General features: G+C 35.4%; 2 protein-coding genes across 6 annotated transcripts in view; one reads left to right on the plus strand and one right to left on the minus strand.

Annotated features, from left to right (window-relative positions):
• Window positions 1-5,110: 5,110 nt before the first annotated feature.
• LOC113336713 (putative F-box protein At4g38870) overlaps window positions 5,111-26,622 on the plus strand; it is a 33,779-nt gene continuing 12,267 nt past the window's right edge. The window contains exon 1 of the mRNA XM_026582365.1: window positions 5,111-6,103. Within this exon, the coding sequence (XP_026438150.1) occupies window positions 5,292-6,103 (812 nt within the window). The 5' untranslated portion in view covers window positions 5,111-5,291. The remainder of the gene's footprint in view (window positions 6,104-26,622) is intronic.
• LOC113336714 lies at window positions 8,667-13,827 on the minus strand. Of its 5 annotated transcripts, none has more exons than XM_026582367.1 (8): window positions 13,608-13,827; window positions 13,364-13,405; window positions 12,309-12,645; window positions 11,860-11,913; window positions 11,470-11,778; window positions 10,813-10,953; window positions 9,292-9,497; window positions 8,667-9,201 (listed from the first exon to the last, which is right to left on the minus strand). In XM_026582367.1, the coding sequence occupies exons 3-8, from the start codon at window positions 12,634-12,636 to the stop codon at window positions 8,911-8,913; spliced, it is 1,329 nt and encodes a 442-aa protein (XP_026438152.1). In that variant the 5' UTR covers window positions 12,637-12,645; window positions 13,364-13,405; window positions 13,608-13,827; the 3' UTR covers window positions 8,667-8,910. The 5 variants fall into 5 exon arrangements, with proteins under 5 accessions (XP_026438152.1, XP_026438151.1, XP_026438153.1 ...); XM_026582366.1 differs by having other exon boundaries at window positions 13,589-13,827; XM_026582368.1 differs by having other exon boundaries at window positions 13,585-13,827.

Raw genomic sequence — 26,622 nt, forward strand, 5'->3', positions numbered from 1 at the left:
GAGAACATAAATCTGAGAATGCGATATTTTCTATTAAATTTTTGTACATATATGGTCACCATAGGACCAAACCATTATTTTTTAGGACCAAACAATAAGATAAGGGTATTTCTGCCATTTCAAGATGACATTTACATCATCCATGATATCACCCTAGGACCAAACTATAATATATTTTTCTAAAAAGGACCAAACAGACAGTTGACTGGGTCAATTGGACTATACTCTCTCTAATATATTATTCCTGGGGCTAAAAGGTATTTCCTACATTAAAAAAATAGTCAAAATAAATGAATATCAGGGGAAAAGATTAAGGTACTTAAGTAGTGATCTTCAAAAAGATCCATAGTTAAAAACGAATGAAACAATGTTAATTTAATTAATATTATCAACTGACTGATATTTCTACTAAAGTTTTTGTAAAGTCTGCCAATCCGTTCCTACCTTATTTTCCACCAAATTGTGAAAAGAAGAAGTCTCCAAATCCTCTTCACCATGCGACTAATATTCTTATTGTACCACTCTTAAATGCTAGCTTTAATGTTTACTTCGAAAACCCATGTCACACCAAAGTTGTCCAACCAGTCACGTCAGATCTTCCTAGTTTCCGAGCAATGAAGAAAAGACGGATGTTTGATTCTTGTTCAGTCGTACACAACAGACATTGGCTTGAGTTCACCTTCCCTTCTTTGAATAAACAATCTAGAGTTAGAGGTTAGGAGCATCATTGAGACACAAAGTCTAAACCAAAAGACACCTTGAGTGGTGTTATCGGGTTCCAAACTCGTTTGTAAGGAAAATAAGAAATCCATCTAAATCCAGGAAGGAGTAGAACACAAGAACATAAAAATTTGAACCAACGTTTCATTTCTTTGCATCATCCAATGTTGAATTAATAATTGAATTAGTGAAATCCCTAGTTGCAGAAAAAAGTCAACAACTTCCTCGACTTCATTCTTATTTAATCTTTTCTTAAAGTTAAAATTCCAGGCTCCTTCATTTGAAATCATGTCCCTAACAGTAGTTTTTTTGGTTCAAGAGATTCTATAAAAGAGCACGATATCTCTTTTTAAACTAACATCTCCAATCCATGAATACTCATCCCATTATGCAGAATGAGTGTAATGTTTACAATGACATAATGTTTGGATTTAAGGACGCCTTACCAAAAGGCTATGACCAATAATTTTTGACTAAGAATTAGTAAAAGAGAGAGTTTTGAGTACCTTCAAATTTCAAATTGAGGATGAAAAATTATAAAGACTAAATACCTACCTAAAGATCGGAGACAGACCTAATTTGTGAAGAGGGAGATACAGATCGAAGAGGAAAGAGAAAAGTGGGTTTATCTGAGATATTTTGTTACGTCGCAAAAATAAAACGAGGGGAAGTGAAAGGGAAATTTCGGTCGTTTTGGCGGGAAGGTGGAGAAGCTCTCATTCTTTTCTTGGGTGAATTTTGGAAAATTTGAATTCAAAATTTGGTTAAACTTATTCGTATATCTTTGAAAGATATTTAAGTCCATTCTAAAGTTTTGAAAATACAAAAATAAAATAAAAATATAACCATTATTTTATTTTATTTGTTTTGAAGGAAAAAAGGCAAATCAAATTATAATTTAGTCATAATTAAAAAAGATGAACACCAAGGAAAAAATTAAGGTACTTAAGCAGTAATCTTTAAAGAGATTCATAGTTAAAAATCAATGAAAACAATATAAATTTATGCAATATTATCAACTGACTGATATTTCTTCTAAAGCTTTTGTAAAGTCTGCCAATACGTTCCTTCCATATGTTCCACCAAATTGCGAAATGAGGAATTTTCCAAATTGTCTTCACCATGCCACTATTATTCTTATTATACTCCTAAACGCTAGATTTAATACCGCGAAATCCGTCTCAAACTAAAGTTATCCAAGAAGTCATATAATATCTTCCTAGTTTCCGAGCAACGCAAAAAAGACGGATGTTTGATTCTTGTGCAGTCATACACAACAGACATTGTCTTGAGTTCACCTTCTCTTCTCTGAATAAATAGTCTAGAGACGGAGGCTCAAAGAACCATTGTAACACATAGTCTAAACCAAAAAGATATCTTGAATGGTGTTATCGGGTTCCAAACTTGTTTGTAAGGAAAATGAGAAATCAATCCAAATCCATAGAGGAGTAGCAACAAGAAACATAAAAAATAGAACCAAAGTTCCATTTCTTTGTATCATCCATTGTTGAATCTAGAAATGAATTTGAGAAATCTCCTAGTTGCAGGAGCAAGTCAACAACTTCCCCGACTTCATTTTCATTTAATCTTCTCTTAAAAATAAAATCTCCAGGCTCCTTCATTTGATATCATGTCCCTAATAGTAGGTTTTTTTTCTTCTAGAGATTCTATAAAAGAGTATGATCTCTCTTTTTTAAACTAACGTCTCCAAAAGAAAAGAAAAAATCGGTGTCGTTGTAGTACAGCGGTAAAGTTACTGGGTGATGATACCAGTGACCTGAGTTCGAAACTCGGCAACACAAAATTCTTTACAGATCAAAAAAAAAAACATCTCCAATCCATTTATCGTTAATACTCATCCCCATTTTTCATAATGAGTTTAATGTTTACAATGACATAATGTTTGGATTTGAGGAGGCATGCCCAAAGGCTATGACCAACAGTTTTTGAGTAAAAATCAGGAAAAGAGAGAGTTTTGAGTACCTCCAAATTTCTCACGAATAATACGCCTCCAAAATGCCACTTTTTCACTGCCATATCTCCAAACCCATTTTCAATGTCGCGCCTTGTTAACTTGTTCATCCTTTTGATTGTAATGCCTTCTTCTATTTTGGTAAGAATCGATCTTGACCATGACACCCAACTTATTTTCTTATTTGCATCAAAAGAGACCCACAAAAATTTCCTCGTAATCTTTTCAATTGGATTTACTACATAAACTGACATCTTGAACATTTAAAGGTAGTAAATTATCAAACTTGCAATGAAATTATTGATGAGAATAGACATTTGTCCCTTGTATAACTATTTTATTTTCCAAGTGCTCCGCTTTTGTTGACACTTCTGATTTATAAAATCCAAAATGTCCCTGTTTTTTAACTTGCTCCAAAGTGGAATACCCTGGGAATATTTTTGATTGGCATCCAAATGCAGCTGCACACCTATCTCCATTATGATTATCTCCCATCCCTGCAATTGCACTCTTCCTAAATTTCACCTTCAAGACGACCGTCAACTCAAAAGTGAACATGATACTCTTAAGTTTTTAAATGTGTTCTTCAGAATTATCTAGGAAAATAATCAAGTCATGTGCAAATACCAAGTGATTTATAATAGTATCATAATGAGCAAAAGAAAATCTAGAAATAAGGTCATTACCAACAAATTTTTTAATCATCATAGAGAGAATTTCAATCACCATTATTGTTAGAGTATTGCTCGGTCGAACTCAAAAGCATTGCTATCTCAAGCTTGTTTGTCAAGTTTAGTTGATCAAAACTGTATACTTGATTTCTAGTATACTTATAGTTATTTATCGGATTAGGATAAAATGTGTAGTTGATCTTTAGCCTTCATGGCGTTCACCGATTGAAGAAGAAGATCTACTGAAGAACTTGGAGGAACATCAACAAAAGCTATGTGGGGACTAAAACTTATCTATCATTCAAAAGTATTTTATAGGTATATTTCATTTGTGTGTATACACGTTTAGGTACGGTTCACCTATATCTAAATATAGGTATATTTCATTTGACTTTGGGTCGTATAAACTCTTAGTTGTGGGTGAGACCAGCTAAGGGAATCAAGTGTGCAGAGTCCTGCTGGGATTTAAGAAGCATAAGGACACGACTGTACTTTAATCGCTGTCATACTTGGTTAGGGCTCAAGTACATTCCAGTCTGAAGTTAACTTGTAGTAGGCTAGAGTCTACAGCGGCTTAATAGAATGTGGAGTTCAAGTCTGGACTAGGTTCCGGGGTTTTTCTGCATTTGCGGTTTCCTCGTTAACAAAATTTCTGGTATCTGTGTTATTACTTTTCCGCATTATATTTTGTTTATATAATTGAAATATCACAGGTTGTGCGTAGTTCAATAAAAGTTGATAAATCCAACCTTTGTTTGTTGGATATGACTTGATTGACACTCGGATATTATTCTTTGGTACCATCGAATTATTCTCATAACAATTAGGTTCACATATTTCTATTTGTTTGATTTACTGATTGTGTTGAGAAAGAGATAAATCTCTTTGATATATTTCCTGATTGAGCTCAGTAACTTGGTACTCTCAGAATTGTATTAGAGTTTAGTCCATACAGATTGCCGAACGAAATAGTTGGGTTTGGTTGTTGTACCCTCGCGTTTTCACTTCTGATTAATTTAATTGTTGTTGTAGGAGTGGAATGGTGATATTTTGTTAGGATTTTTGATGAATTAAAACAAGATGAATAATGAAAATGAAGGAGCTAATCGGACACTGATAAAGTGATAGGTGGGACTTGCGAACTAAATTTTGACATATATCTTTTATGTCTTCAATTGCTCTTATTTCTATCCATCTCTCAATTTTTGAGATTTCGTTAGGGTTTTAAGAAATTAAACAATTTTATAATTCAGCGGTTTCCCCTAATCTTTTCTTCGCATGTTAAATAGTGATGAAACACTTGCTTGTTTGAGGGGTAATTTGAATGTAGTGACGCTAATTTGGCTGCTAAATTAAACAAAAAGTGTTGCAGATTACACAAAAACGATGTCCATTCTTTAACATTGTTTATCTTTCCAGATATATATCTCGCACTCCAACTAGTAGTGAGAGAAAATCAACTTTTCGTTGTTTGATTCAACACATTATTTTTTTATCCGACGACTGAGATGGTTGCACTGTTCCATTCAGCGTAGCCACGGAGAACGATTCAGCGCATCTAGATATTAGATTAGAATTGTTATAAGACTTAGGAGATTATTTTGGCTTCCAATCTAGATGTTATTTTTAGAAGAACATATGATATGAATAAAGGATGTCTCCCTTAGACGTGTCTTGAGTGGGGCCGGTACATTCCCGTGGAACGTGATACCCCCTTTAGCAGTCCTGTTTGAACGCGGTTTAACACTTTCCTTTTTTGTTTTCGGAAACGAGGACGGAACCTATAGAAACCTGTATTGGTTTAGTTCTCGCTTGTTTAACACTTTCCTAACTTCAGTAATTTGGTATAGATCTGAGAAATAGAAATTCGAAAGGATATAAATGGAGGAAGAACTAAGATGAGATGATGGTTGTGAGAGCCAAGCGAGATGATAGCAAAACGCGCTCGAAGTTTGGAAGAGAGTGAAGCAGCAGACGAGTGCAAGAGACAGAGGATGGAGATTACTAGTATTGAACAACAATCAGGAGAACCTAATTTTCCTCCCGAAATGGTGTTGGAGATAATCAACAGAGTTCCAGTCAAGTCAGTGATCAGATTTGGTAGCGCAAGTAAATACTGGTACAACTCAATCCATCAAGATCCAAAATTTATGTCTAATTACTTTCTTCAATCTCTAAAAAACCCTAATTTTATTGTTTGTGTACTCAATGTTAATCTGAAAGATTCAATTTTTATGAATCATATGTTGTATATTGAAGATAATCATAACCATAAGCATGCTGGTGATGGGAAAATTGTTCATAAATCTTTAACATCACGTAGCAATGGTAAAAAACAAGTAGTGGGTTATTGTAATGGTTTTGTTTGTCTATCAAAGATGATTAAACATCCTAGTACTTATGATATCTATAGCTTAAGCATGCCCGAAGTACTTTCCATCTTCACGCCAACAGTTGCAGATGGATATGTTAAGTTTCATGGATTTGGATTTGATTCAATTACAAAGGAATATAAGTTGGTCATTATTCTAAACAGCAGTGCTTCTATTGATCTCTTCAAATGCATCATGGTGTTTACTCTGGGTACCAGTCTTTGGAGAAAAATTGAAATCCCCAACCCTCCTCTTAAATTGTTTGGTAATGATGTTTACAAAGCAGCCATCTCTTGTAGCGATGTTCTATATTGGGGAACTACTGTAGGTTCTCGTGATATGATTTCGTTTGACCTCCACAGCGAGAAATTTATGAAGACTAAATATGTTTGAACCATGAAACACATATGTTCTAAAACTTTCATTACGAAATGAAGATTATCTTATCTCCTCTTGTTTGGTAGAAAACTTTTTTTTTATATACTATTAATATATTCTGTGATTAAGGAGAGTCCTTGAGATATCTACCCCTATCTTAGATTAACAATTCTGACGGATGATCAACAAAAAGAAGTTGATATGATTCACATCATCTCTGGTTCTTTCTTTTGTTATGAAGGATATGACCTTGTTTTGCTCAAAGAGAAGGAGACATAACACAAACACTGAAGAAAGAATGCTAATGTTTCTTTGCTTGCAAAATGGGTGTGAATGTGGAAGGATGGCACAGAAGTTTCTTCCAGGTAAGCCACTCAAAATCTTTTCATTTATGCTTCTTTCCCTTGTTAAGCACTAGTCGGTAACCTTTTTCCTTGTAGTTAGACACTCAATCACCTCATTTGTCCACTAATTTCCGGACGGTACCATTTCTCACCCATAAATCTCTCCTGCTTCACTCGTTCACCAAATTGCAAAGTGGACCACACCTCACACCTTATCTGATGATCAAGAAGAAATTGGCGTGGATCAATGAGGATTTTTAGTGCTATTTTAAAAAACATTTCTGTGTTTATAATTTTATTTCCTCGGAGTACTTACTGACAATTAGGTACTGTTTGCAAAAGTGTGAGAGGGTTAGAAAGCTAACCAGAAATTACTTTGCTGTAGAGATTTGGGTCGAGGAGCTTCTGAGAAAGCTGATGAGACCGTTTTGGTTTGAGTTCGAATAGCCAGTATTTGGGATGCTATTGAAGATAGGCCAACAAGCTCGAAGTTTTGTGCTGGTAATTATTCTTATCATTCATGAAGTTCTCTTCAGTTTTGCGTAGGTGCACTTTCTGGAGGGAATTTTAAGGTATGGAGGGTTCTTTTCTACTTTGTCGATGCTTACCTGAATCTGATTCATTCCGTGGAACCGTCACTTCCATTTGTTGAATGAGATTCTAACAGTAACAGGTTAGTGTTCAGCTCTCTGCCAATATCTGGTGCAGAGTTCCTGATTCCTTTGATCCAAATCCGAAGCTCGACTGCAGTTCATGATGTGACCTTTACAAACTTGATGTTATGAGAGATGATTGTTCTTTTTTCTAGGTATGTACTTACAGGTGGATGGGCCATAGATGTTACTAATGCAGTTACCAAGAAAATAATGGAAACTTGGAAATTAAAATTTCCTCCTCAATAGGAACGATTGGTGACTACTTTCACAAACAATCTCGTGAGTGGGAATTCAATCTATTGAAAATTCTGCAGGAGTAGAAGATGGTTTTTAGCAGTGATTAAGAGTTGCCCTGTATTCAGTATTGTTATGATGTACACAGTTCTTCATGAAAGTCGCATTTTGAGGCTTGTTATGGTTTTGTTCCAAACTAGCCTTTTGACATTGTGCTTTCAGGAAGTGCAGTAGGTAATAATTTGAAGTTCAAAGAAGTTACTGCAGAGAAGTTTGTTCATCGTATACAACAGATTCACGAGACGGTTCATGAGAATTTGAAAAAATCCCATGCCAAGTACAAGGAGCGACATGACATTTCAGGTTGGAGATTCGGTGAGGTTTGATCTGCCTGAATGGGTTCCCATATAACACCCAAGTTCAGTCATATTTGGTTAGATAGTTAACCACCCTTCTTATCTTTAATTTGTTCCTGGCAGTTGGGAAGAAAAGGGAGAATAAAAGGAAACAAATCTATCAGAAATAGGATTGTATTATTATGAGTGAATGTAACTCAAGTAAGAAGAATGGAGTTTTTCTCCCGTCTAATTAATACAATAAGATTGAGACACCGTTTTCAGTACTTATGTACAATAAGATTGTCATTGTTGTGTTGGTGTTATGCTTTTCATTAAGTGAATTTTCGGTGTAACTGCAAGGGCCGACTGTAAAGAGTGAATTGCTTGTCTGTGGATTAGACTCGGCACAACCAAAAATAAGTTGTTGTACTGGAAATTAGAGACTGGAACACTGCATAGGGTGCAGCACAGTGACACTATTCCCCAGGGGTCTTTAGGATCTATGGCTATCCATAGGCCACCAGTTTTCATGGACTAATAAAAATGTAATTCGAAATCCTAATATTACTTCCATGCTACTCTTGCTTCAATGGTCAATATTGGCACAGTATTGTAATTTGGAACTTGGCCTGTGCATCCTGTATAAGCCTGGGTGATAAATTTTCCACACCTTATTGCCACATTTGTATTTTACGATTAATCAAATGTTGTACAGCTATAAGATCCTATTCCAGCTAGTCTTTCTACTGCTTTGTTTCGTGTTTTCGATTTTTCAGAAGAAATAGGAGTTTCAACTCTTGGCTGCGAATCTAAATCCCTGCAAGAGTTTAGCTTAATTAAGCTATATATAATTTATGTACTTCATTTTGGTTTAAAGAAGGAACTTACTTTTCTGGCTCTAACAGAATTATGATTCAGATAATTAGTTGACAGAAAACAAACAACCCCACCTGATTGCTGTAGGATTTAAAACCACTGTGATGTAAAAAAACACAGGTATATAAATCAACTGCAGAAATAACAACCTCAGTTACTCTTTAAGGAACTACCACATGTAGAATAATGGATCTGTATCATAGTGACTATCGAATTCGTATTATAAAAGAGGGAAAATTCTTATAATAACAGGCAATGTATAACTAGGCTTGTCACTGTATATGTCCGTATATGTCATAAGCTGTACTATCCTCATTACTTAGTTCAGTATTTCTTATAAACGTGAATATCACCTTCCTTGCGCGTGTTCCAGCACTGCATCAACCTTGCAAGAGTAACTTGTTACCGCATCATTTAACATGGCCATAATATCCAAGACACGCTGCCGATCCATAAGCATCTCCACCATTTTAGATTGCATTGCGGGATCTACACTGGTATTATCCATGGTGTTGCTAAAGCTACTGGAGACTGCACCACTGCCGCCTCGCTTGATACACTGAAGTAGATACGTCTTGCCCCTCAAAAAGAATTTATTGGTGATCAACCATTCATCAGGGCTCAAAGTTCTATTGAATCCCTGCAAACAGAACATGAAGTTAGGTTGGAATATTAGAGACACTACAGGCAGCAGAAACACAAAACAAAAAGTAGCAAACAGACAACTTACATAATTTCGAAGCTTAGTCCAAAAACCTTTAAATTTTCCTTTATAACAATCCCCAAACTCTACATGTTCATCTCTAGAAAACCGTGATGTGTGGAAAATTACGCCGTCTCCCTCTTGATTCCACATCATTGTATTGCCGGTACTCTCAACAAACTGGTACAGCTTTCCAGGAAATCGCTTCGATTGTTGAAGCGACATTAGCTCCCCTGGAAAGAAAATTATATTATAAATCAAGTCACCACATAAGTTGACCTTTCACAAATCATAAACGAGTACAGTGATCATTGTGTTTGAATATCAAAGATACAAGACTTACACGAACCGTAAATATAAAGAAGAGGCCAAATGAAATCTACAAACACAAACAAATTTGTATATAGTGATGCAACTACACTTACACATATTGCATTTGAAATGCACTCATTATAACATGCTTAATTCTTCATTTCAGGAATCAGAGGCTGAGTTAAGGGGGAGAAGTCGCCCTTCTTACATGGTGGTTTTCAAATATGGATCACCAGTAATGTTTAATATGCTTGATCACCAACTTAATGCCCATCTGAAGATTATTAAGAAAGATTCTTCAGGAATGCTACCTGAAACTACCAGGACAGAGAGACTCTCCACAGAAATGCATCCCGTTCTTTAGTGTCGATCATTTTACGACTCATTCTAGTCATCTCGGGATAGGGGTAGAATATGTTAAGATTGGGAGATGTCGATCAATTTAAGTCGATCAATGTAAGATTGACTCATAACCATGTCCAGAATTACAAAATACAAACTAAACTATCTGAGACCGAGAGAGGATTTCGAATCAGACCCATGTATGCAAAACAGAAACTGACACTTTAGCCACTTAATATTACATTTTTCTCCGCTTCATTCTTTACCTAAATTCTGCTGGCTATTTTTCAGTATGACTTCTCTCTTAGCTAGTAATTGTACTATGTGCTCAGTGATGGGCTTTAGAATTGTGTTTCTAACTTTCCAAATTCACGTTTAGAGAAGGGAACCGGCTCATAGTTTTTTCCATAACGTCTTCACTTTCTCCTTGCCCTCTCATGACTTAAAAAACTAATGTGGTTTGTCTAGCACAGATAGATGTCCTCGGCACTTCCACTTAAAAGCTCATGTAACAAGGACTGGTTGGAAGGGAAATCAAACCTTTACAACGATTGTGCAACCAGTCCTCATTGACTTGATCCTTTATTCAAAATGCCTAAATACCTCCTTCATATTTGTTGTAAAATGGCTTAAAACTCTTGTTTCTTTTGTTTTTTTATCCTCATCAGTTATGTGTTAATAGCCTCAAATAGACAACAGATGAAAACCTAAACATGAAACATGTACCCTAAGTGTTATATATCAATATCACCACGACACTAAGCAGAGAAATAAGGTCATCCCCAACTCACAGGTGATATTAGCCACAGATCAGATGAATGAGTAAAAAATATGGATAGTGCTATTTTGAGGTGTTTATCATAGTATGTAGATTAGTTTGATTGAGAAACTCACCAGTAGGAAGAGACTCCTCGGCTTCTTCATTTCCGTTCATGTGGTTGGCACCCAATTGAGAAGGTTGACCTCCGACAAAATCAGATGAGGGGTCAGGAGAGTCTTCCAAAGGTGTTGGTATCTCGTTGTGTCCTGCCATTCCTGCATCCAAAAACGGATGCCTATTCTCAGAATAGTTAAAGTTAATACTGAAAGAGTTTGGTTTGCCTTTACCCCTATTGGACAAATGGAGAGACAATACTGCTTTTAAACAAGCACATCCAAGAGCTTATAAAAGAGGAAGTTACAATGAGATTGGATGGCTCAGGTACTTAATCCTGCCAAATGCAACGACTTCGAGAATATAAAGATAACAGGAAAACTGAAAGCTCACACAACCATGGTTTCCTTTTTCATAATCAGAACGTAGCATCGTTACGAGACAACTCAAGCTTCGTGATAGATTGTTGTCTTTAAAAGGTATTTGCTGATAAATACCTAGACATGAAACATGTACCCTGAACGTTCTATATCACCAGTAACTATGCAGAGAAATAAGGCCATCCTCAAGTCGCAAGCTATATTAAGTAAAGGTCGGATGAACTGAAAAACATGGATAAGACAATTTCGAGATGTCTATCGGTTAGTATGTAGATCAGCTTGATTGAAAAAACTCACCAGTGAGAACAGATTCACCAACAACTTCGACACCCGGAGCACCATTTGGGTTGGTCTGGTGGTCACTTGTACTGGTGTCCTGAACGGGGACTTCCTCATTCACTGGAGCGGGTTGACCTCCAACATCTGTTACCTCCCTAGGCACCTCGGTATGGAATAATTCATCTGGCAATGAACCAACATTGTCAATGTTTTCTTGCATGCGGCCAAAATCCAGGTTATCCTCCTCATTAAACAATACTGAAAAGTCGTATGACAGGTCAAAGTTGTTCTCAGAAGGTGTTAGTATGTCGCTGTATCCTGCCATTCCTGCATCCAAAAACGTATGCCTCTGTTATAAGCTCTCAGAATAGTTAAAGCTAATACTGAAAGAGTTTGGTTTGTCTTTACCCCCATTGGAAAAATGGAGAGACAATACTGCTTTTAAACAAGCATATCCAAGAGCTTATAAAAGAGGAAGTTACAATGAGAATGGATGGCTCAGGTACTTAATCCTGCCAAATACAACGACTTCGAGAATATAAAAAGAAAACAGGAAAACTGAAAGGTCCCACAACCATGGTTTCCTTTTTCATAATCAGAACGTAGAGTCGTTACGAGACAACTCAAGCTTCATGATAGATTGTTGTCTTTAAAAGGTAACTACTGATAAATACCTAGACATGAAACATATACCGTGAACGTTCTATATCATGACACTAACTATGCAGAGAAATAAGGCCATCCTCAAGTCACAAGCTATATTAAGTAAAGATCAAATGAACTAAAAAACATGGATAATACAATTTCGAGATGTTTAATCGGTTAGTACGTAGATTAGCTTGATTGAGAAAACTCACCAGTGAGAACAGATTCACCGACAACTTCGACACCCGGAATGCCATTTGGGTTGGTCTGGTTGTCACATGTACTGGTGTCCTGAGAGGGTTGACCTCCAACATTTGTCCCCTCTCGCACCTCCAGGTTGCTGTCCTCATTAAACAAAGATGAAAAGTCGTAAGATAGGTCAAGAGTGTCTTCTGAAGGTGTTGACACAGCATTGCACTGTGGAACGCCACCAAAATCCAAGGTGTCCTCATAGCTAATAAAGGTGGAGAAGTCGAAAGACTGGTCGGGAATGTCTGAAAGGTCTCCCAAAGGAAGAGGGACCTCATCATTGTCCGCCATTCCTATTTCCTGCATCAAAAAATGTACCTCTTTATTATGAACTCTCAGAATAAACAAAAGTTACAACTGGAATAGTTGGGTAATGGTACTGGGTTAGGGTGGGGGTCAGATATAACAATATGTGGAATTGCGCACATACTTAATTCTGATATTGAGAAGTTACCACTGCAGTATTTGTGTATGGTCAACTCAGGTGTCGGACAAGGGGTTTCCGGAAAGGATCCAGAAGGCAAAACATGTTATTCAAGCCACTTCCACTGTAAAAATTGGGGCCGGCCCTGCTCAACCAGGTTCTGGTTGGACAAATGGAGAGGCAATACTGCTTTTAAACAGGCATATCCAAGACAAGAGCTTACAAAAGAGGAAGTTGTAATTAATGAGATTGGATGGCTCAAGTTCTTAATCCTTCCAAATACTACCACTTCGTGAACAGAAAGATAATAGGAAAACGGAAAGTTCCTACAATCATGGATTCCTTTTTCATAATCAGGAGCAACATTGTTTCAACGTGATAGATTGTTATCTTGGAAAGGCAACTACAGATAAATAGCTAAACATGAAACGTGTACCCTAAAAGTTCTATATCAGCATCACAGTCACTAAGAAGAGAAATAAGGTCATCCCCAACACAGAAGCTATGTTAACTAAAGGTTAAATGAATGGCGATAACACAATTTTGAGATGTATTAGATAGTATGTGTAGATTAATTTGACTGAGAAAACTCACCGATAGTATCTTAGCGTAAACAGCTCTGCGGAAAAGCTTTCCCTGAAATAAATATAAAACAAACCAATTAAGTTAAATCATCCATCTATTTTAGGATCCAAGATCAAGTAACTCATCGACTGTTTACTACAAATCAGAATACAGATCTAAAAACTCGTGAACCTATAAATCAAGAATCCCTACTTCAAATTGAGGATGAAGAAATAACAAAGACTAAATACCTACTTAAAGATTGGAGACGGACCTAATTTGTGAAGAAATACAGACCGAAGAGGAAAGGGAAAAGTGGGTTTATCTGAGGATATCTGTCGGAAAATAGAAAAATAGGGCAACTAAAAAGAGGGGAAGTGAGAGAGGAAATTTCGGTCGTTTTGGCGCGAAGGAGGAGAAGCTCTCGTTCTTTTCTTCGGTCAATTTTGTGAAAAACTGAACTTAAATTTTGGTTAAGCTTAAACAAATGTGAAAACTACGGGGACGCACCCAAATTCTGGAAGAAAATTATTCTCAAACCCAAAATATATAAAATTCTGTTTCTGTCTTTTTTTTTTCTTCTTCTTCTTCTTCTTCGTCTTTTTTTCTTCTTCTTCTTCTCCGCTATACCTAGATCTCAGAAAAAGGGAGAGATTCGATTGATTTCGAGAACAAATTCATGCCTAAATTCGATTGATCTCAACAGCAACACCAAATCGTCTTCTTCTTCGAATTAACGACGAACACTCTTACTACCGATTCTCTTCATTACAATTTAAATTCACTACTGTTATTAATGGTAGCAGCAAAAATCCCTAAATGGGTTTGTAGAACACGGTTTGGTCATCATAGATTTATGATCAAAACTTGTTTTCAATGAAGATTTCGAAATGAATTTCAGATTTTTATGAAACTCTCAGCCGTGAATTGAGTTGGAGTAAGCAATACTGGATGAGTTGTGAAGAAGGTTTAATTGCAGATGATGGTGTAAATACATGAAAGAAGATGATGGTGTAAATACATGATTTTGACCAAGAGCCCCCGAATAACTGAAAGATAATGGTTTGCGTGGGAGTTAATGAAACATGAAAGAAGATGATGATGTGGTTATGACTGCATAACATGTCATTCAGTCGAGAAACTGTCTGCATAACATGTTATGCATTCGTGAAAATGGATGCATAACCTGTTATGCATCTACAAAATTTGTTGCATAACTTGTTATGCAGTCCAGAAAACCTGCATAACCTGTTATGCGTCCGAAAATATGGCTACATAATGCATTATGCATCGAGAAAATAGATGCATAACCTGATATGCATCCGTAAATATGGATGCATACTGCATTATGCATCAATTTTTTATATGTACGACTAAAATCAACCAAAACAATGGTTACATAACTTGTTATAGATGCATAACTTTGTTATGCAGATACATAACTTGTTATGCAGTCGAAAAATGGTTGCATAATTCGTTATGCGTCTGCAGAATGTGTTATGCATCGTTTTTGGTGACTGCATAATGGTTAAGTATCAAGTTTTCAAAAAAATTCCCTAAAATGAGGATCACCTCCGATTTTTTCTTTAAAAACAAAAATTTAATATTCTTGTTTGTACTCGTTGCATAGATATTTTAAAAATATTTCCAACGATATAAAATTTGTAAAATTCTAAGGCGCGGATTTTTAGATATGTTATGTCCAAGTTGCGCTGCCAATTATACCCCTGAAAAAGATAGTATGCATAACGAGTTATGCCTGAAAGGATAGTATGCATAACCAGTTATGTATTGATTCATATAATAATTTCATATAATTATGGGTGTCACGGTATACAAAATTAATTGTGGGCCTAAGAACGAGAATATTATTTTTTTTGGTCTCCCCCTAAATTCCCCTTCACTTTCGGGAAAATTAGGCGCAGGCCCAAAAAAATAATATTCTTATTGTCAGGCCCACAATTAATTTTAGATACCGTGACATCCAAAATTATCTGAAATTATTAAGAATCAATACATAACTCGTTACGCATACTATTTTTTTAGGTATAACTCGTTATGCAGCATAATTTTTCAGGGGTATAATTGGCAACAAAACTTGGATATAACATATTTAAAAATACGCGCCTTCAAATTTTACAAATTTTATATCATTGGAAATCTTTTTAAAAGAGCTGCACAATGTGTACAAACCACAATATCAAATTTTTGTTTTTCACGAAAAAGTCGGAGGTGATCATCGTTTTAGGGGAAAGTTTTGAAAACTGACTACATATTCATTATGCAGCATCCAAAACAGATGCATAACACATTATGCAGACGCATAACGAATTATGCAATCATTTTCTCGACTGCATAACAAAGTTATGCATCTATAAATTGTTTTGGTTGATTTTAGTCCGTACATAAAAAAATTGATGCATAATTGGTTATGCAGCCATATTTAAGGATGCATATCAGGTTATGCATCAATTTTCTCGATGCATAAAAGATTATGCAACAATTTTCTCGATGCATAATGCATTATGCATCCATTTTCTCGATTGCATGATGCATTATGCATCAATTTTCAATTTCACACAAAATAACAAAGATGCCGGATAATGTGTTATGCATCCATTTTTTGACTGCATGACATGTTATGCACTCATAACAACATCATCATCTTCTTCTTCTTCCTCGTTGTTCATCATCCAAGCTCAAATAAGCTTTATTATTATTCCCTGTATTTTCTAAATCTCTAATTAACTTTTCTTGTTGTTCTACTTGATTGAAACAATTACAAAACCCTGTCTCCATCTCAGAACACATCTCAGATCCATCTTCTTAATCATAAAAAAAAATCCATTCAAACATCTTTCGGAAATAACAAACAGCAAGATCTCGATTCATCTCATAACATCACCTCAAATCCTAATTTTCGATTTCATTCATCTATTGTTTCCAATCTTCATGTGATTATATTGTCTATCAATATTATTGATCATAAGTCACAGTTGGGAGGAAGAAAAGAAAAATAATTGAAGAAGAAATTCTCGTGAAGAAGAAGAAGATAAGATACGAAGAAACCAAATTTTATAAATTGTGGGTTTGAGAGAAATTTTCTCACGAAAATTGGGTGCGCGCGTGAACTTTTCCGCACGTGGGTTTCACGGTGTAGAAAATCTGTAGAATGGGTCTCCCTATAGTTTTCACTTTCCGAATCGGCTCTTAACCGAATTAGATCCATCTTGGGGCACTTCGGTACTGAACACTGCCGAAGATAGTCTTTACTCTTTAGCTTGTAAACTTGTTACGGTAGAACCTCCGTATACTATATACTCTCTCGGTTCTTTTTTATCAGTCCTTATTTCTAATTTGGTCTGTCCATTTTTATGTGTCCGCTCTGTTTATAGACATACTTTTCTCTTAAACTATCAAATATACCCTTTATTTTTAATAATCATAAAATCATTTATAATATAAACTTAATTCAAAATCATCATATATAAGGAAAAAAACTTACTCCATATCTTTGTATTAATTGTCATTCCTTTTTTAAATAAAAACATTTATGACAAAAAATGGTTGAATAATCTTTTATGCAGCTACGAAAATGGTTGCATAATGGTTATGCATCTAAAAAACTTGTTATACAGTCTCGAAAATGGTCGCATAACACGTTATGCAACAACTATTCAGTCGAGAAACTGTCTGCATAACATGTTATGCATTCGTGAAAATGGATGCATAACCTGTTATGCATCTACAAAATTTGTTGCATAACTTGTTATGCAGTCCAGAAAACCTGCATAACCTGTTATGCAGGTTTAATTGCAGATGATGGTGTAAATACATGAAAGAAGATGATGGTGTAAATACATGATTTTGACCAAGAGCCCCCGAATAACTGAAAGATAATGGTTTGCGTGGGAGTTAATGAAACATGAAAGAAGATGATGATGTGGTTATGACTGCATAACATGTCATTCAGTCGAGAAACTGTCTGCATAACATGTTATGCATTCGTGAAAATGGATGCATAACCTGTTATGCATCTACAAAATTTGTTGCATAACTTGTTATGCAGTCCAGAAAACCTGCATAACCTGTTATGCAGGTTTAATTGCAGATGATGGTGTAAATACATGAAAGAAGATGATGGTGTAAATACATGATTTTGACAAAGAGCCCCCGAATAACGGAATGTTAATGGTTTGCGTGGGAGTTAATGAAACATGAAAGAAGATGATGACGTGGTTATGACTGCATAACATGTCATTCAGTCGAGAAACTGTCTGCATAACATGTTATGCATTCGTGAAAATGGATGCATAACCTGTTATGCATCTGCAAAATTTGTTGCATAACTTGTTATGCAGTCCAAAAAACCTGCATAACCTGTTATGCGTCCGAAAATATGGCTGCATAATGCATTATGCATCGAGAAAATAGATGCATAACCTGATATGCATCCGTAAATATGGATGCATACTGCATTATGCATCAATTTTTTATATGTACGGCTAAAATCAACCAAAACAATGGTTACATAACTTTGTTATGCAGTCGAAAAAATGGTTGCATAATTCGTTATGCGTCTGCAGAATGTGTTATGCAACGTTTTTGGTGTTTGCATGATGGTTAAGTATCAAGTTTTCAAAAAAATTCCCTAAAATGAGGATCACCTCCGATTTTTTCGTTAAAAACAAAAATTTGATATTCTTGTTTGTACTCATTGCATAGCTCTTTTAAAAAGATTTTCAACGATATAAAATTTGTAAAATTCTAAGGCGCGTATTTTTAGATATGTTATGTCCAAGTTGCACTGCCAATTATACCCCTGAAAAAGATAGTATGCATAACGAGTTATGCCTGAAAAGATAGTATGCATAACCAGTTATGTATTGATTCATATAATAATTTCATATAATTATGGGTGTCACGGTATACAAAATTAATTGTGGGCCTGAGAACGAGAATATTATTTTTTTTTGGGTCTCCCCCTAATTTCCCCACAACACATATCTCGGGACTCGGAAGGACATTTAAGCCCATTCTAAAGGTTTGAAAATATAAAAAAGAAAAAAGAAAAAACGTACTCCCTCCGTTCTTTTTTAATAGGCTAGTTTTTATAAATAAAAGTTTCAAAAAAATAGGTCAGTTTCGGAAAGTCAAATGTTACTTTAATTTTTTGGGACCACTTTTCTCTTAACTTTTTTTGATGACAAGTGTCATGTGGACCACTTCACTTTACTTATTTTGCTGACAAGTGTCATGGGGACCATTTCACTTCACTTCTTTTATTGACAAGTGTCATGAGGACCACTTTCAACGATTAATTCTCTTAATTTCCTTAAATTTCTCTAAAAACAAAACTGGCCTATTAAAAAGAAACAGAGGGAGTATAACAATTATTTTAAAAATGTAAAACACAAAAAATACCCTTCTTTGTTAATTTTTACTTATTTTCTTGTAGCAATTCATTCTGTGTTATGAACCATCAAATTTCATTCTTACAAATGAAAACCTAATAAAAACCAAATTAAATTACATATAAACGAAATTCATTATTTCATTAAAATTCTACAAAAATTCCATTATTAAGAACAAAAACCTATATAAACCAGAGTTCATTTCTATAATGAACTCCTCATAAAACCTACATAAAACAAAATTTATTTCTGGAATGAACTCCTCATAAAACCTACATAAACCAGAGTTTATTGCTGGAATGAACTCCTCATAAAATCTACATAAACCAGAGTTCATTTCTGGAATGAACTCCTGATAAAAACCTATATAAACCAGAGTTCATTTCTAGAATGAACTCCTGATAAAAACCTATATAAACGATTATGTTCATCAACAACAGAGTTCGTTTCAGTAATGAAGTTCATTTCAGGAATGAAGTTCATCTTAAGCAGCAGCATCAACAACAACAAAACGCATAAATCTTCATCTTCAACAAAACGCATAGAATATTTGTGCTCCTTCGCAATGTTGTATTTATTTTTATAGCTCATTGTGTGGTTGATTAATGAGGATTATCTGCAGGTACGTTACTCTCTGCTATTTAGTCTTAGTTTTTCGCTACTTATTTTCCCTGATTATACTTCTAACTTGCACTGATGTTATTTGTTTTGGTATTTATTCGTAGTGTCTTTTGGAAATGAGCTCAGAGCAGACCGTGGAGGTATCCAAGATAGGATGACTATACTGCCACATTCAAGATGAAAATAAATGGCAGCATACAATGAGAGTACCAGCTTGGCGATGGATATGGACTTAAAAAAGCGAAAGAATTTCTTTGTGCAATTTCTGTTATCTTTTAAACCCGTGTGTCCGTAGTAATTGATATGAATATCAACTGTTTGCACTATTTTAACTGATGTCAGACCTTTGGGTGTGTGAAAGGAACATGGTAGAACATGGTTGATTTTCTTTTTTGTTCCTTTTCACTTGACTAGAAAATTATCAGAAATAAAAATTTTGAAGTTTTGCTTTTAATGGATTGGCAGGTGCATCGTGCGTGCGTGTTATACTAGTAAAACCTACATAAACCAGAGTTCATTTCTGGAATGAACTCCTCATAAAACCTATATAAACCAGAGTTCATTTCAGGAATGAACTCCTGATAAAAACCTATATAAACTAGGGTTGTCAATGGGTACCCGTTACCCGTAACCGGAACCGGACCCGAGCGAATAGGGTCCGGTTCCGGGTCCCAAAACTGGACCCATTAACAAGTTAGGACGACGGGTAATTACCCGATTGGACCCAAATCTAAACGGGTCCGAACGGGTAATACCCGATGGGTACCCGCGGGTAACGGGTACCCGGTTATTCATTCTTTTATCCCTCTTTTTAGCAAAATTACAAGTATTTTGATAGTTTGGTTTTAAATTTTTTTCTCATTTTTCATTTCTTCTTACATTTAATCTTTATTTAGTACATTAATAAAGAAATAATACCAAATTTTTATATAAATAAGTTTGATTCAAGCAAAAAAAAGGGAAAGACATCAAAATTTTGAACTTTTATGTGTGTTTTCTTAATACCCAACGGGTACCCGGAATCGTTGGGTACCCGCGGTTTTAAACGAGTCCGGTTCTGGGTCCACTAATTTAGGAATCGGACCCGGAACCGCTAGTAACCGGACCCGACTTTTATAAATAGGGTCCGGGTCCGGATCCATTGATACCCGGGAGGACCCGGACCCGTTGACAGCCCTAATATAAACCAGAGTTCATTTCTGGAATGAACTCCCGATAAAAACCGATTTAAACGATTATGTTCATCAACAACAGATTTCATTCCAAAAATGAAGTTCATTTCAGTAATGAAGTTCATTCCAGGAATGAAGTTCATATTAAGCAGCAACAACAGATTTCTAGGGTTTGACGAGTTCATCATCATTTCCAATCGCAACAACATCAAGAAAACCAAAAAAACTAATTAAATATTCAACAATAACATATCTATCTTGAGTTCATCTTCATCATCATTACAAATCGCAACAAATATCAAGAAAAACAAAAACCTAATTAAATCTTCAACAACAACGGATCTGTCTTTGACAACAACAACAGTAGCAGAAGATGAGTTAGTCTTCATCTTCATCGTCTGCATTATCATCACCAACATCAATAACAAAAGCTTCGTCGTTCATCATCTTCTTCATGTGATTCATCGTCTTCATCATCATCTCTAATAGCAGCATCAACATCAACATCAACAACAAAACGTCGTCTTTATCATTTAATCAACAACACCAGTTTATTTATTCTTCATCTTCTTTATAGTAAGAGAAAAAAGAAAAAGAAAAAAATGTAGAGAGAAGAGAAACTAGATCTGAAATAGAGAGGACACATAACGTAAATCTGAGAATGAGATATTTGCTATTAAATTTTTGTATATATATGGTCACCTTAGGACCAAACCATTATTTTCTAGGACCAAACAATAACATAAGAGTATTTCTGCCACTACAAGATGACATTTACATCATCCATGAGTTCACCCTAGGACCAAACTATGATATATTTTTCTAAAAATGACCAAACAGACAGTTGACTGAGTCAATTGGACTGGACTCTCTCTAATATATTATTCCTAGGACTAAAAGGTATTTCCTAAATTAAAAAAATAGTCAAAATAAATGAATATCGGGGAAAAAGATTAAGGTACTTAAGTAGTAATCTTCAAAAAGATTTGTAGTTAAAAATGAATGAAACAATGTTAATTTAAGCAATATTATCAATTGACTGATATTTCTTCTAAAGTTTCTGTAAAGTCTGCCAGTCCGTTCTTTCCATATTTTCCACCAAATTTAAGCAATGTTTATATGTACTAGACAACGTATTTGTGCTACTTCGGACTACTAATGTTCTAATCTGTTTAGTTAATTCAAACTTATGATGGTTGCAGGTATGTGCAGGGCAATATGTTGTATGGAATTACTCATTCAGGCCATCTCCTAAAAACAAACTTGGTTTTCAGGTAGGTTTCCCATTTCTCCTGTATGTATTAACTTTTTTCTGTGGCATATAATCATTATAAAGGATTTTGTAAAGATGGTCGCAGAAGTGCACCATGCCTTTACGCATTAGTAACAGTACGTCAATTGTTAGTCAACTTGCTTAAAATCTCTATATGCACATTGACAGTATGTTATTATTGGCTTAATTCTGTAGAGAAACCTCGGAATAAAGCATATTTGAGTTTTGTGCCTCCCATTGTGGTTGTTATGGCATGCATACGTGATTTGATTCTCGGGAATGTGGTAGTGGTCAACTGAAAGAACTTAATTTCGACCCTTCATATATAAATAAATGATAAACAAATTCCAAAGATTACCCTAAGCAAGTATGTGGTGATGTGAACCGAGGATGCCGAATAGTTTGACTGTTAGCCAAGGGCCAGAAATACATTTGAGAAACCATGGCTTGCATGGCTTTCGAACTTTGTTTCATTTTCATGTTTTCTCGACACTGAAGTGTCCTAATCTTGATATATGTTGAATTGCAAATCGGTGAAACTTGATGTAAAGGTTGACTCTATAGTCAATACCGGACCCACGGTGTAAGAACAAATGTTTTGGTGATTAATATCAACATAGATGTGGAGGTTTATGTATGTGCTCCCGCCATGAAAACAAGAGTAAGACAACAAACTGACGTATGTAACGTAGGACATTGTAGTTTTCAAATTAAACTAGGTAGGAAGGTACCTCATTAATGGTTTCCTGTTATCGACTTGAAGTTTTGTGTGCAATTTGGCAGCTTCAATGTCAAATTGAGCTAGCACTGACCAAATAATTTTAATAAACACGAATCATTAATTTCATGACAAATTCTGTAATTGATGAAGTTAAGTTGGTTGTAAATTTTGGAGGTACAGGTTAGGTACTTTACTGTCGGTAAATTCTTTGCCCTAAGCTGTGATGGAAAAATCAAATCCAATTCTTATCTCTTTCTTCTTCTCAAATTAAACTTGACTAGGTATGTATTTAGATTCAATTTTGATTGTTCATCTTCAGTTTTCAATATTATTTTTGTGCCAACTGTTTAAAGAATTAACCAAAAGACTTTTTTTCTTTTTCAGTTACATGAATTACAACAAATAACATAGGAGTATTGTTACAAAAGCTAAGCTTCTAACACAAATGGAGGTTCATCATAGTCCTAGAATACAAGCGAGGCTAGAGATAGAAGCTGAGAAGAAACGATAGGAACCAAGAGATATTTGTGTCCCTTACCTCGGAAAAAACTTTACTGCGTCCTGAGATCCAAGTTGCTCTAGAAAACTGCTAGGTGAAGAAAGGAGGTGGTTTTACTTCTATACGGGAGTCCAGGATGCGTGCCAAGTTGAACGTGTAGTCAACTGTCCATATCTGCCTTCACTACAAGGTAGAACTAAAGTTTCAGTTAATAGAGACATTGATTTTGTTTAGGTAAAACATGGAATATTTGTGCTCCTTCACAATGTTGTCTTTATTTTTGTAGGTCAATGTGTGGTTGATTAATGAGGGTTATCTGCAGGTACGTTACTCTCTGCTATTTAGTCTTAGGTTTTCTCTACTTCTTTTCCCTGATTATACTACTAACTTGCACTGATGTTGTTTGTTTTGGTATTTATTCGTAGTGTCTTTTGGAAATGAGCTCAGAGCAGACTGTGGAGGTATCCAAGATAGGATGACTATACTGCCACATTCAAGATGAAAATAAATGGCAGCATACAATGAGAGTACCATCTTGGCGATGGATATGGACTTAAAAAAGCGAAAGAATTTCTTTGTGCAATTTCTGTTATCTTTTAAACCCGTGTGTCCGTAGTAATTGATATGAATATCAACTGTTTGCACTATTTTAACTGATGTCAGACCTTTGGGTGTGTGAAAGGAACATGGTAGAACACGGTTGATTTTCTTTTTTGTTCCTTTTCACTTGACTAGAAAATTATCAGAAATAAAAATTTTGAAGTTTTGCTTTTAATGGATTGGGAGGTGCATCGTGCGTGCGTGTTATACTAGTAAAACCTACATAAACCAGAGTTCATTTCTGGAATGAACTCCTCATAAAACCTATATAAACCAGAATTCATTTCAGGAATGAACTCCTGATAAAAACCTATATAAACTAGGGTTGTCAATGGGTACCCGTTACCCGGAACCGGAACCGGACCCGAACGAATAGGGTCCGGTTCCGGGTCCCAAAATTGGACCCATTAACAAGTTAGGACGACGGGTAATTACCCGATTGGACCCAAATCTAAACGGGTCCGAACGGGTAATACCCGATGGGTACCCGCGGGTAACGGGTACCCGGTTATTCATTCTTTTATCCCTCTTTTTAGCAAAATTACAAGTATTTTGATAGTTTGGTTTTGAATTTTTTTCTCATTTTTCATTTCTTCTTACATTTAATCTTTATTTAGTACATTAATAAAGAAATAATACCTAATTTTTATAGAAATAAGTTTGATTCAAGCAAAAAAAAGGGAAAGACATCAAAATTTTGAACTTTTATGTGTGTTTTCTTAATACCCAACGGGTACCCGGAACCGTTGGGTACCCGGGGTTTTAAACGAGTCCGGTTCTGGGTCCACTAATGTAGGAACCGGACCCGGAACCTCTAGTAACCGGACTCGACTTTTATAAATAGGGTCCGGGTCCGGATCCATTGATACCCGGGAGGACCCGGACCCGTTGACAGCCCTAATATAAACCAGAGTTCATTTCTGGAATGAACTCCCGATAAAAACCGATATAAACGATTATATTCATCAACAGGAGATTTCATTCCAAAAATGAAGTTCATTTCAGTAATGAAGTTCATTCCAGGAATGAAGTTCATCTTAAGCAGCAGCAACAGATTTCTAGGGTTTGACGAGTTCATCATCATTTCCAATCGCAACAACATCAAGAAAACCAAAAAACCTAATTAAATCTTCAACAATAACATATCTATCTTGAGTTCATCTTCATCATCATTACAAATCGCAGCAAATATCAAGAAAAACAAAAACCTAATTAAATCTTCAACAACAACAGATATGTCTTTGACAACAACAACAGTAGCAGAAGATGAGTTAGTCTTCATCTTCATCGTCTTCATTATCATCACCAACATCAATAACAAAAGCTTCGTCGTTCATCATCTTCTTCATGTGATTCATCGTCTTCATCATCATCTCTAATCGCAGCATCAACATCAACAACAAAACGTCGTCTTTATCATTTAATCAACAACATCAGTTTATTTATTCTTCACCTTCTTTATAGTAAGAGAAAAAAGAAAAAGAAAAAAATGTAGAGAGAAGAGAAACTAGATCTGAAATAGAGAGGACACATAACGTAAATCTGAGAATGAGATATTTTCTATTAAATTTTTGTATATATATGGTCACCTTAGGACCAAACCATTATTTTCTAGGACCAAACAATAACATGAGAGTATTTCTGCCACTACAAGATGACATTTACATCATCCATGAGATCACCCTAGGACCAAACTATGATATATTTTTCTAAAAATGACCAAACAGACAGTTGACTGAGTCAATTGGACTGGACTCTCTACAATATATTATTCCTAGGACTAAAAGGTATTTCCTAAATTAAAAAAATAGTCAAAATAAATGAATATCGGGGAAAAAGATTAAGGTACTTAAGTAGTAATCTTCAAAAAGATTTGTAGTTAAAAACGAATGAAACAATGTTAATTTAAGCAATATTATCAATTGACTGATATTTCTTCTAATGTTTCTGTAAAGTCTGCCAGTCCGTTCTTTCCATATTTTCCACTAAATTTAAGCAATGTTTATATGTACTAGACAATGTATTTGTGCTACTTCGGACTACTAATGTTTTAATCTGTTTAGTTAATTCAAACTTATGATGGTTGCAGGTATGTGCAGGGCAATATGTTGTATGGAATTACTCATTCAGGCCATCTCCTAAAAACAAACTTGGTTTTCAGGTAGGTTTCCCATTTCTCCTGTATGCATTAACTTTTTTCTGTGGCATATAATCATTATAAAGGATTTTGTAAAGCTGGCCGCAGAAGTGCACCATGCCATTATGCATTAGTAACAGTGCGTCAATTGTTAGTCAACTTGCTTAAAATCTCTATATGCACATTGACAGTATGTTATTATTGGCTTAATTCTGTAGAGAAACCTCGGAATAAAGCATATTTGAGTTTTGTGCCTCCCATTGTGGTTGTTATGGCATGCATACATGATTTGATTCTCGGGAATGTGGTAGTGGTCAACTGAAAGAACTTGATTTCGACCCTTCATATATAAATAAATGATAAACAAATTCCAAAGATTACCCTAAGCAAGTATGTGGTGATGTGAACCGAGGATGCCGAATAGTTTGACTGTTAGCCAAGGGCCAGAAATACATTTGAGAAACCATGGCTTGCATGGCTTTCGAACTTTGTTTCATTTTCATGTTTTCTCGACACTGAAGTGTCCTAATCTTGATATATGTGGAATTGCAAATCGGTGAAACTTGATGTAAACGTTGACTCTATAGTCAATACCGGACCCACGGTGTAAGAACAGATGTTTTGGTGATTAATATCAACGTAGATGTGGAGGTTTATGTATGTGCTCCCGCCATGAAAACAAGAGTAAGACAACAAACTGACGTATGTAACGTAGGACATTGTAGTTTTCAGATTAAACTAGGTAGGAAGGTACCTCATTAATGGTTTCCTGTTATCGACTTGAAGTTTTGTGTGCAATTTGGAAGCTTCAATGTCAAATTGAGATAGCACTGACCAAATAATTTTAATAAA

This window comes from Papaver somniferum, unplaced genomic scaffold (assembly GCF_003573695.1).
Source record: "Papaver somniferum cultivar HN1 unplaced genomic scaffold, ASM357369v1 unplaced-scaffold_154, whole genome shotgun sequence".
Classification (NCBI taxonomy): Eukaryota; Viridiplantae; Streptophyta; class Magnoliopsida; order Ranunculales; family Papaveraceae; genus Papaver; species Papaver somniferum.